Source organism: Aspergillus saccharolyticus (assembly GCF_003184585.1).
Source record: "Aspergillus saccharolyticus JOP 1030-1 unplaced genomic scaffold BP01scaffold_37, whole genome shotgun sequence".
NCBI classification, from domain to species: Eukaryota; Fungi; Ascomycota; class Eurotiomycetes; order Eurotiales; family Aspergillaceae; genus Aspergillus; species Aspergillus saccharolyticus.
In genome coordinates, this window is record NW_020290647.1 from 183,072 (window position 1) to 195,568 (window position 12,497).

A 12,497-nucleotide genomic window follows, 5' to 3' on the forward strand; every position below is an offset into this window, starting at 1 on the left:
GTCAATGCAGATAGAAACACTCACATAAACTCTGATGCTGACTGCATCTGGACACGGGCACAAGTGGCAGAAAATGCCACTATTCACGATGTACTCGACAGGGAGAGTTCTTCCAACAACCAGATCATCAAGACGGAAGGATATCTAGCCGTGAAATCACGACACTGGTATCTTCTTGTGGTCAAACCCAGTAGCGCGTGACACAGTGGAATCAGCGCGATGAATCATGGAACGCAAGAAGAGTAAGTCGTGGGAAGAACCAACGACACAAATGTCAGAAGAAAGGGACAAGAAAAGAATAAAGAGATAGAGATTGGGAGGGGGGAGGGAGAATAGGAAGGACAACAGCTTGCCAGTTTACAACAGGATGCAAAACGACTTATGATTATGCATCGTAACATCTTCATTTTTAACAGGCCATTGTTCAACACTTCGACGCTCGTTTGCCATGTGAGCCTTGAGCTCCACATCTTCCTCAACCATTCTGATTAAGTATCCAATAACCTCTTTCGCACAGGCTTGTTCAGCCGTCGCGTTGCTATCCTGCAAGCCGTCCATGCGACCGACGGCGCCGGCTCGTTGGAGGAATGGGTCGTCCTTAAATAAGCCCCAGCAGTATAATTTCCGAGGCTGTCGATCCTCGCCTGTCCAGTCTTCCCACTCGAATTCAGGGTATCCCAGATGGAGTACATCGCAGATCTCTGTATATGAGAAGGACCCGTTAGCAAGTGGCTGCAAACATGAAGGGTAGAACCTTTTGAAGTACTTTGCCATATCTCTGTAAAATAGGCCGCGATCCTGTATCTGAAATTCTACCTCATGAGGCGTCACTGTCCATCTCTCTCCCTTTTTTTTTTGACAGTCACTTCAATCGACGCCAATCTAGTGCGCTGGAGTGGCAACAGATTCGAGATGCGTGGTTCGCCTTTCGCCCTCTTTCTGCCGTCATTTGTTTCGCTATGGTACTCGGCTGAGGGTACGTTCAGCCCAGTTTCTTCCGGGGCAGTTGTTCGAGTCCGCCAAATCTCTGCTCAGTGCGAGCATTCAGCGCAAGGTTCGAAGGCTTCCAGGTGACGCGCCTGATGAGGGTCTTTTGAAACTAAGGCGAGCATCGTCGCGTCTATGCCTTTGAGAATGAGTGGGCCTATGAGGCTGCTGGTAATATCATATCCCATCAATGTACAGGTGACGCAATGCGAGCAAGGCGCATGATCTTTGTGAGTGTTCATCTTTAGCATAAGTCGAGTCTACTAGTGTAAGTCGTCCGGTGCACTTGAACCTTGTGATAGTACTCGTTTTCGTGCATGACTTTGGTATAACCTGGCGTGTCGAGGCCGTTGTGAGTGCAGGATTCTGTTATGATAACGTATCAGACCGACTCTGAAAGGCCATGACGGGAATTCTTGCCTTACAGAATATCAACCCAGTCCCAGTCAACAGATGCTTGAAATCGTCCGATTCGTCAGGCAGCTTCCAATCTGGAAAGTCAACCTTTAGCTTCTTCAGTGCAGCACGACAGATATCGGATTTGACCTCTTCCTGGGTAGCATAGATAGCGGAACTCACAATGGTGTACCCATACATTGTAAGGTTGACACCCCAACGACGACTTTTTGAAATATTGAAATGAAAACGTGGAAATGGCAGCGCTTGTGTCGTGAGGACGCCAAAGCAAAAGAGAATAAAACTGTCTTCCAGGAGATCCAAATTCACATCCGCGAGATACGACATCTTCGCCGATGGATTCTCCTCATAACACCTTGCGACGACTGCGGCTGGTTTCGATTCTGGGAATGACTCTGCGCTTCTGGTATTGTGATAAGTTTCGCGTGCCAATCTTCCTGCAGCCAAGAGACGACGTGGTGGTGGTAGTGATGGTGGTGGCAAAGCACGAGATCAAGGTAGCGAAAGCAGCTTTGGGCCCTCTGCTGGAGCAGACGCTGAATCGATGAGTCTCCAGTAAGGGGAGGATTCACAAGCCCAGTGGGCAAGCCCGCGAGGAGATTGGAACCGGTACTGGGATAGCACATTTGTGAGTGAAGCACTCGAGGTGGAAGCTGCGCCTAACGCCTGGAATGAGAATGTCTGGAGATCATCCATGGTCATTCTTTCGATCTTGGAAGTCATTTGAAGAAGGGGGTCAGTGAAAGATAATTGCGGACAAAAAGAGAAGGAGAAGGAGACCCAGCTGAAGCGCAAAGAGTAGGTGCACAGGGGGAGCACCACGCCTTCCGCATTGGGCTACACTTGACAGGCGTTCTTTTCCGATGCAGTCTGTATTGCATTACATACCGATGCATGTTAACCACGTCTATTGGTCTCTCATCCATGCTGCAGACGCGTGGCAGTCTCTTTTGGATAGGGATAGATATATAGGTATGATCAACGAATATCCGGGGTTCAGCAACCCAGCCAACCCGGCAACCACCCAGTTCGAGTCCCATTCTGCTTCCCGGCTGTCACTGGAACAGAAATTGGGCCAATGTGCAGAGCAACACAGAAGGCAAAAGCACAAGGTGAAACCGTCAATCGACAAGGAAGGCAAACAAATGACCTCGAGCCTTTCGTAAAGTAACAATAATACTAATCAATCTAATTCTGCCACTTCCAGGGCCGCGCTAGCAAGCGGTGGCCTTGCCTCAGGAGAGCCGTCGAGGTTCGCTTGTTGAACCAGAGATCTAGCCATAGGCGAGTCTTGAGTGAGGAACAGCAGGATAGGCTCTCTTTTAGGTCTGTGGATGCTCTCCGCAGCGTCAGCAGAGCAAAGCACTAGACTTTCCTGGGACTCAGTTGGGGTCCCCATGATTTCACTCGTACGTACTGCGGGTCTCACTGGAGTCTGGCGAGATTTGTCGCTGTCTTTGTGAGATATTTCAACCGAAACGTCGTTCTCCTTGTTTTCGTAGGATAAAATTTCCTTTCGACTCTTGACGTGTGTGCTCGGACTAGCATGCACCTTACCTGTTGCTGTAGCGTCCACAACCGGATTTGTTTTCGTGCTTGAAGCTGAAATGTCCCTGGTCTCGGACACTGATGTCTCTTTGCACTCAGTCTCTCGACCAGCGCTCTTTGAATAGGATTCGGAGCGCGCCCTCACCGCCGCTGAAAGCTTAGCTCCCATGGGCAATGCAGTCGAGGGTGTGTTAGTTGGAGCGTACGTGCCACAATTGAGGGGCGCAGGGCTCAGTGCTTCTATTAGCTGAGTGTACGACTCCTCGTCGATAGGGGTAACAATGCTGGGATGCTTGCTGTGCTCATAACTGATGCCAGTCATGCTTGAAATAGCGCGACTACTGCTGGAGTTGGACGTATAGTCTGGCATAGGCACGTCTTCCCAGGATGCTCTAGCTCCTCGGTGACGTGCAGCCGGGTCAAGTACACAAGGATCGATAAAGGGATCCGTTATGAGTTGTTCTTGAGGCAGCCACCTGGGCTCGCCTGGCTGGCCTTGCCATTGAGTTACCTGCGGCTGATAGTTGCGATAAGACCAAGAGCTACAGCCAGATTGATTACTGGTCTGGCTCTTAGTGGCCAAGATTTGCCGAACATCATGCCTGGAAGGCGAATGCGCGTGGCTATCTTCCGGTTCTTTCATATTGCTTGTTGCACCCCCCGAGTTGTACTTGAATAGCCGGGGCTCACGCGTCCACATAGAGGCATTCGGCCATGCAATCTCAGAGTATTCTAGAATCTCTAGTTATTGTAAGTAAGGTTTCTCGGAGCTAAGCAATTCTTGGCCCAACTCACGAATGGGGGCATGCTGGAACGCAAAAGCGACGACTTCTTTCACACGTTCGAATGGTGGAGACCGATGCGGCCGCGAGAATCCCTCAGCTAGCACTACCCTAATCCTGCCGTATAGTTCTCCAGCGTCCCAATGCGGCTGCTTCAGAATCTCATGATGAAAGGTGGGAAATCGGAGACGATCTTGGTTGCCGCTCTTGTCGACATCTGGACCAGGCATATGTCAGCAGCAAACCTTCGACTGGGAGGGTCTTCGGAACATACATGAGCTAAGATCTAAGTAGGCGAATCATGTCAGTTAGTTCTGCTCCCCCCCCCCATGATAAAGCTGACCTTTCGAGGGCAGCAAGACTCACCGAGTACATGAGGCCAAGAGGATCTCTGAGTAAAAACACTACCGCTGCATGATGTTAATAAGCACAAATCAGAAGTGAGAGGGAGCCGGCAGGCAATTGAGAGTGGCTTACGACACGCAAAGCCCGTCGATGAAGACGCGAACTTCGAAAAGCAATGTATCATCTGGCTGCAGAAGACCTTCCATGAACCGGCTCGGCATAGGCCGCTCCCAACTATGGATGGAAACCCGAAAAGGAGTATTGTGGCGCAAGCTAGGGATGAACGTAGTCAGCACCGGCAACTGCCCTAGATTGCCTTGGGGTCCGGAGCATGAGGCTGGACTGATCAGAGCCGGGCTATGTAGGTAGGGTGATTCTGCAACTTTTGTTTAGCATGTGAGTTCACATGCGCATAAGGCGGTAAACTAAGTGGTCACCGACCTTTGTCCTTGGTAACAAAACACTGCGTCTTGAATTCCTGAAGAGGCACCTTAGAAGTCTCGGGGAAGAGAAGCACATCCCAATTCTCGTAGCGCATCCTGAATTATTCTGTCGCGTATACTTGTGGTTCGAAGCAGAAGAGGATGAGTGGATAGATAGACTGAGAAAGGAAGAATCGGAAAAGTGAGGATGACGAATAGAAAACGACGGATAGCAAGATATGATGACAACTTGGTATATAAGGCCCTCCCTCAATCGGCTATTTGTGTTGAGGAATACCTAAGAGCTGGCCTGAGAATGAGCTTGGAAAAGAAGAGGAAGTAAAGAGCGAGTGATGGAGTGAAGATAGAGAAGCTGACGAGGAAGAGGATGGACGAGGACGACCAGGAAGTCGGATCTCAGAGAAGGAAGGAGGGAGGGGAGGAAGAGAGAGAGGGAAGGAGGGAAAGTGGTATGATTACAGCAGAGAGACGACGATAGTAAGCAGGACCAGCAGAAACAGCACCTGCCGCTCTTCCAGACAAATGGCCTTCCTGCAATCCGTTCAAAACAAGCAATTGAGATGGTACCTATGATCATTTATAGTATCCTGTTTCGTGTACATCACAATGTCCTGTAAAGCGCAGGGGGAATCATCCGCAAACAGACAAAAGTAGGAAACCACATTACGACACCCAAGACTGGTTAACGCCCTGAGGCCGGCTTCCCACCGGACCTCCCCAATGATGACTACAGACTCTAACCCATGTCAGAGAAGGCAGGCAAAGCGATGAAGTCAGTCGACCCCAGGATTAGGTCAGAACGCCTCGTCAATACAACAAGAGAAGATGGGGGGCGATGTAGAATCCAAGAAGATGAATAGAGAGCGCATGAAAGCAGATATTCAAGGCAGTGGGTGACTTCTTCAGAAAGAGAACTGAAGGAGCAGAAGGTCACGAGGCCGCGATGAAGAAATGTTATACAGGCCTCTGAATGACCACCGAACACAGCGACACATCCTCAGGATTGAGGGGCATCTGGTAGGACTGCTTCATGAAAGGGGAAAGATGAACTTTTCACAAAATGCCTGCCCAGGGAGTATATGGGAACCAATGCGCAGATGAAACAAATCCGATTGCTGCCGTATACATAAGAATGTAGACCCTTTGGAGGCCGATAGACATGATAGATGTAGACTGGGTTCGAGAGCGTTGAGGGAAAACGCAAAGCATACAACAGACTGGATGAGAGGGGAATTTGAGAGTAGATAAGGTGGAAACATCAAGGTAAAATAGAATAAGATATGATAGGAATAGAATCGAAGCTCAAATGCTGCTAAAGAAAAATGAAGCGCTCGCATATGAAGTACGTAGCACAGGAGGAAATGCTCATCCAGAGCTATAGAGGGTAACTTTCGCAGAGATAATAGCAGACTGGTTATGACACACAAAAGACCCATCGTGAAATGACGCAAAACTCCTGCTGTTTCTTTCAAACTAAAGAGGAACGCTCTTTTACTAGACATTGGAGTCAATAAACCCAGGTCCGAGTGCTGCTAGGGCCGCTCACTGGGGGGAACTAACCTTCATAGGAGCAAAGCCGCCGTACTGGTGTGCGGGGGGCATGCCCATCGAAGGGTACATGGGAGGCGGAGGGGGAGCAGGACGGTAGGGGCTACCAGCGGGGCCAGAGTTGTTCTGGGAACGACCCCAGCTCAGACGAACACGGGAGTTGCCAATGGGGTATCCCTGCATCTGGTTGATGGCCATCTCAGCGGCGTGACGCTGAACAAATTGGACGAAACCACAGCCCTTTCCGGGGGGGATCTTGACGTAGGTAATCTCGCCGAATCCCTGGAAGAAAGAGCGGAGCTCATCCTCAGTGACATAGCCGGACAGGCCACCAACAAAAACAGTGGTGTTGTTGGGATCAGTGAATTGGTTCATGGGCTGGGGAGCACCGTAGAAGCCCATAGGAGGAGCACCCATGGGGGGGTACATGCCCGGTCCGGCGGGCATACCCATGGCACCCGGCACGACGCCAGGTCCCTTGTTCTTAGGGGTGGCGGTGGAAATGCGCATGGGGCGGTTGCCGCAGTAGACACCCTGCATCTCGCTCAGAGCACGCTGCTGGTCGTTCTCGTCGGAGAAGCGAACAAAGCCATAACCACGGGACAAGCCGCTGATGGGGTCAGTCATGATCTTAGCAGACTTGCACGACGGGAAGCGGCTCTGGAAGAGAGAGACGAGCACGTATTCGTTGACCTCCGGGCCGAGATCACCGACGAAAATAGAGTATTCTGGACCACGATCATCGCGGCTGATTGGGACAGGATATTAGCTTGAACGTCTTCATCTTTTGCCCACAATAGGAGAAATTGCTTACCTGCGATCAGCAAGGCCACCACCAGTAGCCCAGTTCAGCTTGAACAGTCGGTTGGTGTTGGGCATTGGGGTGCCGTTAAGGGAGAGAGCCTTGGCAGCAGCAGCGGGGGAGGCGAAATCGACGAAGCAATATCCAGCGTTACTCCTACTACCAACATTAGGATCGCCTTTCAATCCACAAGCATTTATGCATTACTCACCCAGAGAACTTATCGCGGATCATCTTAACATTGACCTGCTCACCCATCTGGAACCACAAGTTGCGGACAAAGTTCTCATCGATCCAAGGCTCAAGCTCGCCCATCCTGAAAAAAAATTATGTGAGTATAGAACAGCTTTTCCCACAGTTTCTGATGAAGCTGGGATTAGACATACCAGAGAGTAGTCTTGCCCTCACTGGCCTGTTGGGCAACGGGAGCAGCGTTGGGCTCACCGGGGGCAGGTCCCTGGAAGGCGGCCGTGGTAGGATCAGCCTGACCGGTCATGGTGGTGTCTGCGGTAGCGGGGGCACCAGGAGCGGCAGCGGCGGCATCAGCAGCAGGGTGCTGGTTCTGGAAAGACTCGAAGTTCTGGAAAGACATATTGACGTAAAATTCGACTTTCGTAACGATAGCTGCGGTAACGGTATCTGAGGTGACATCGTTGAGTTAGTGGACGTAAACTAGTGATTCTCAAAACCAAAGCACAAAACACTGCCATTGCTCTAGAAACCATGAGCAAGATGGTGAAAAAGATTGTCGTACCTTAAAAGTGCGGGCGAAAGGAGAATAAACTCAAGCGAAATCAACTTTTCTATACCGAAAATGGCCCGTGTGACAAGGGATTCGTTTAAGTCGTCAAGGAGTAAGACGTAGGGTCGTTCAGTTTGTAAGATGATTGAGACAAATCAGTTCCTGCGAAAGTGAAGAGGACCTCTGGTCAGCAAAGCGAATCAGTGACACGGCAAGGCGACGGTGTTGTGGTGCCAGGTTAAAAAAAAAGACGAAAACCCAGGATACAAGGGAGAAGGACAAATCAATGAAGAATGAGAGAAGCCAAAACGCAGAGTAGCGCGGTTCAAGAGCTAAACATGTACCAACGAGGAACAAGATGAGTAGTAGGCGAGATTGGAGGAATGGAAATATCCTTATTGCCAGGGGAGTCGGATTTTTCTTCTCTCCAGTGTCGAACGCGTCGTCAATCAAAGAAGAGATGAAAGAGGATAACGGGAAAGGATCAACCCGCTCCCTTTCTGCGCCAAGATCCAAGTTCCTCTCAGAAATGGCAGCGGAACCCCCCAGAAATCTGTAATTAAGGGTGGGAGTGAACGATGACCGGAATATCGACAATGCTCAGGGCCATTGAATGAAGATGGCTGAAGTTTCTTGCCCTTTCAAAAGCCGCATTCGTCGATGACATATTTCGAATTTCTCGCCCATCCGCGCCCGGTTGCGACCGTGCCAATTGATCCATCCAATCCCCCATCGCTGCGCTACTCAAGAGGCCGGACGACAATCGGAACGAGCCGGCCAATAGTGATGAGAGAGCCGTGGCAAGCTTTCGTTCGAGCGACCGTTCAAATTCGTCGGCCAAGCACCCGTAGCGATGGAGAACTGCGGGCGCTTGACGCATCATTGTGGAATCAACACGGCAAGCGCTCTTGTCCCGAGCTCAGTACGTGTAAAAGTCCATGTGAGGATGCTCGAGGGATGCTATACCAATCGTCGATTGATTGTAAAGAATGATTCCGAAAATGATTGTGGCCGAATTGTCCCGCGCAAACACCAACGATGGGAAGAAGGACAGTGCAGTGTGATGACCAAAGCCAGATGGGGAAGAAAGCCAAACCAGAAGATTACGATAGAAGACGAGCATTGAAATTGAGGTGTACAACTTACCCGACAATGTAAAAAATCGCGAGCTATGAGTTGGCTTAAGAGTCGAGAGAGGCGTTGCTTTGGCGTGGTGCAAGTATGCGTTAAGAGGTCAGGACGTCACAGAGAAATAAGGAACTGGACAATCGAGACAACTCCGACGAGGTGGAGAAATAATAGGAAACAGATCCAAAGAGAAAATAGGTTAAGAGAGGAGAAAAAGACACAGAACTATCCGCGAAACCGACTCCGTGTTTTCCGAAAAGCACACAAGGGAACGGTAGAAGAACTCGAGAAGAGAACACAGGGAGGACAAAATGGGGTGTGGGGGGGGGGAGGGGAGGGGAGAAGGAAAAGAGGAGGAGGAAGAAGAAGGAAGAAGAATTAGAAGAGGGGTAGGTAAGAAGAAAAGATATTTCTTCAGGATCCGATGGAGGGGAGAAAGGGAAAGAAAGGGAAAGGAAACGAGGAAGAATGGCAGGAGACCACTACTACTGCTAGGGCAGACCAAGGACAGATGAAAGCAGAGAAACTCGTTAGACGAACAAACGAACTAACAATAAGAATAATACGTTACTCGAGTAATTAATTCTTGGGGAAAATCAAACCTGGACCCAGGGAAGGGAGGAAAAAATGGAAAGGAAAAAGAAAAGAAAAAATTCAGAAATTTCAACGCAAATTCTGATTCAGATATCCGAGATAGGACAGGATGAATCCGTACAGGGACGGTTAGGTAGGTAACTACCACAGTAGGTTAGTTTAAATTAATAAGAATGAATAATCAAAGGTGCTGGGAAGCAAATGCGGACACTACTTTCTTTTCGTCAATGGCAACTGCAGCAAGCAACAGAGGGTAAAAAGAAGTGAGGAGGGGCGCAGCATCCTTACAATAACAAGTTACCACCAGCTCGGTGGGACGAAAGCTTGCCGACTACTACTGGAATAGTCCTGTTTTTTACTCCCCTCGCCCCAGGCTCCTATTATCATTTTGTTTTTGCGCTTCTTTGTTGGATAAACAATCCTGGTTAAGTCAACCCTATGATCGGCTCAGCAGCTCTAGCCTCTGAGTGTGCAATAATAGGTGGGAGTAGATCTGGATTTCGACGTGCAGGTGGGATCGTGTGGTCTTACCGCAACCCAGTAGGATCTAGTCGAGTAAACTGCTTAAGCTACTACGTACTAGTGTATGGAGTGCTGTAAGTATTAACCACAGTAACTCATTCATACGGGTATTCTTTAGTACTGAGTATTGTTCACTGTTGACTACAAGTTGTTCCATCCCCCAAATCATGCTTAATCTGAGTTAGTAGTTTGAGGCTCACGATGCTATGACATATAATGGCTGGATGTTAACTAATTCTTTCATACTAAGTCAAATACCAGGTTACTAATCACTACGTACTCTCGATGGAAATCGAGACTCGGGTGGGCTCCCTTCGTACCGACCCCAGTTGCTTCCATTTATTATGCTCTTTCCGTCGAACAAACAGATTTGGCCCCTAGTAAATGCAGTCACCGCGCTTGTATTCGCATCTTGCCGTAGGATTAACATTGCCGAGCAAGTCATACTACTCCGTAAGTACATACCTGAGCTACTGTACAGGATCGAGGATCGTGGTGGGTATGTCCTTCACTGGACCCAGCCCAACCAATTTTGCCCTCGGACCGGGATGCCTGCTACACCCTGCGGGTTTGCAAGCGCTGCCATGATTCTTATTTTCATCGCACGTGACATAATCGTTTCTAGCTGCTTGAATGCCTTCAGACGGAGAAAGTGCTCTGATTAGTGTAATTGCTTTCTTGTATTACTTGGAAATCCCAGGCAATTGATTGTCGCGGATGATGTAGGCACATGGCAGTAGTTAGAAGAATCATAACTATCGTCTACCACAAGGTGGCTTCCGATTGCGCACAAAGTCTCCACGACGGGTGAATCCCGGGGAATTTGGATTTGAGTAGCACTTCTCGCAGACGAAGGGGTTTTGTATAACGTATTTGAGCTTCCTCGAGCACTGCTCACGAAGTGTATGAATGTAGTATGATCATTGCGCAAGGGGAGAGAGAAAAGAAGGTGGGGGAGCCGACAGTGGCCGGGTCCGGTCAATCCCCCTTGATATGTGCAATGGTGCACACGTACAGGACTTGGGGAGAGAGAGCTTGGAAGGAATTAAGAGTCAAGTAATAGATAGGCAAGCTGATGACTATTGATTAACTACCTCTACTGCTCTGACAGAACCTCAGAACGAGATAGTAACAGTGGGCACCATAGACGAACTTTTCAGTCTTCTCCAAGTGCACCATAATGTACTGAGCTGCAGATGGCCGAGAAAAGCTGTATAATTCTGCAAGGAACTGACTGATGCATGGATAGCGCACTTCAAACTAAGGTCCTTTTCACTTCTTCTCTCTCTTTTGTGATTACCCTGTAATTTTTTTAATTACTTCACTCTTTCATTTTATTCATTATTACTACCTAGTATTATGGATTATTATTTTCTTACTTTCCATCCGGCAACGCGCTATGACTCGCCCGGTTCCATTCGCGTCCCATGGGTCCTTATCGTCATAGTTTGTCCCGTTCTCCGCTTGACCTTGTGCATGCCTAAGGTAATTCGTAGATCTGTTTCCGCTTGCAGCCTAAAATTCCACCATCTGTTCCCTAGGATCGGCCCTGACTGGTGCCCTAGACTACCACAGTAGCTTGATCCGTATTGTTCGCACCCGGGGTCGGAAGCCTGGAAGGATCCCACAGGGCTGGAGACTGTCTGGTGATACACTAGCACTGTGAAAGAGAGCGAGAGGATGGCAATATCATGGTCATCATGATCATGTTGAAACAAAGAGAAGCAGGGACAAAAAGTGGAAGCGAAGCGCCTGGACTGCACGGTGGAAAGTGCAAATGAAAGGGCGAGGAAAATCCTGGCCCCCACCAATGCGCCCCGGGCCCATGGATTCAAGAGCTGCTAATTGCTCAATACAGATTGCGACAATGCTCAGAGAGGCTTAGTCACGGATGCTGTACATTCGAGAAGCACAAAACCATGTGGTTGTGGATGACTTCTGTGGCCTAGTATGAAGCAAAACTAGGCTCTGGAGTCTACCAACTACCGTCCTTCTTCGATAATAGCTTCTTCAATTATAGCAGATAACAAAGATAATCAATACCTACCTGAGGTAGCAAAGAGGTAATGACAGTCGGACACTGATACAAAACGACTACACAGTACGGAGTACGTGGTGTGGAAGGACCAGTCGAGGCCATCTGTTTGTCCATGCAGCAAGATCAGTGAATGTAATGATAACGATGGCTAGATACAATCGGGCCAGACCTGGAGTTGCAGAAATTACCACGATTTGGAAATCAATGTCTGTGAACGGCATGGACAAAGTACTCAGTCGCGTAAAATAAAAGTGCATGAAGTATACATGTATGGTACTTAATAGAGAGATCACCCTCACTGGGTACCTACTAACTAGTAGATGGAGAGAACTATCGGAGTATTTAACAGTGACCGGGCAGTGGTAACATGACTTACTGAAAGTGACCGAAAGACCTTAGTGAGACCCATGACCGAGCAGGCTCCACCAACCTACTAGGTACCGTGGAAAGTGATTCCATTCAGCTGTCATTGGTTGCCGTGCTTACAATAGGTATCGTCTTGCCCCAAACGTAGCACCGTGCAGGTACCTCTTTCTGTACGGAAAACGGAGTACTCTGTGAGTATCACAAGAGTCTCAGACACCATTCTTATCTCTCAGCC

General features: G+C 49.0%; 3 protein-coding genes across 3 annotated transcripts; all 3 read right to left on the reverse strand.

Annotated features, from left to right (window-relative positions):
* Nucleotides 1–21: 21 nt before the first annotated feature.
* Nucleotides 22–1,759, reverse strand: BP01DRAFT_394423 (uncharacterized protein). Its single transcript, XM_025578320.1, has 2 exons — nt 1,380–1,759; nt 22–701 (listed from the first exon to the last, which is right to left on the reverse strand). The coding sequence occupies exons 1-2, from the start codon at nt 1,729–1,731 to the stop codon at nt 358–360; spliced, it is 696 nt and encodes a 231-aa protein (XP_025428177.1). The 5' UTR covers nt 1,732–1,759; the 3' UTR covers nt 22–357.
* An 819-nt stretch (nt 1,760–2,578) lies between these two features.
* Nucleotides 2,579–4,708, reverse strand: BP01DRAFT_138889 (uncharacterized protein). Its single transcript, XM_025570542.1, has 6 exons — nt 4,521–4,708; nt 4,212–4,455; nt 4,101–4,144; nt 4,009–4,020; nt 3,748–3,951; nt 2,579–3,693 (listed from the first exon to the last, which is right to left on the reverse strand). The coding sequence occupies exons 1-6, from the start codon at nt 4,615–4,617 to the stop codon at nt 2,588–2,590; spliced, it is 1,707 nt and encodes a 568-aa protein (XP_025428178.1). The 5' UTR covers nt 4,618–4,708; the 3' UTR covers nt 2,579–2,587.
* A 1,356-nt stretch (nt 4,709–6,064) lies between these two features.
* BP01DRAFT_385698 (RNA-binding protein) lies at nt 6,065–7,464 on the reverse strand (the record flags this gene model as incomplete). Its single annotated transcript, XM_025577625.1, has 4 exons — nt 6,065–6,818; nt 6,885–7,028; nt 7,084–7,188; nt 7,259–7,464. 4 exons carry the CDS (start codon nt 7,462–7,464, stop codon nt 6,065–6,067), a joined length of 1,209 nt encoding a protein of 402 aa, XP_025428179.1.
* Between the last annotated feature and the right edge of the window lie 5,033 nt (nt 7,465–12,497).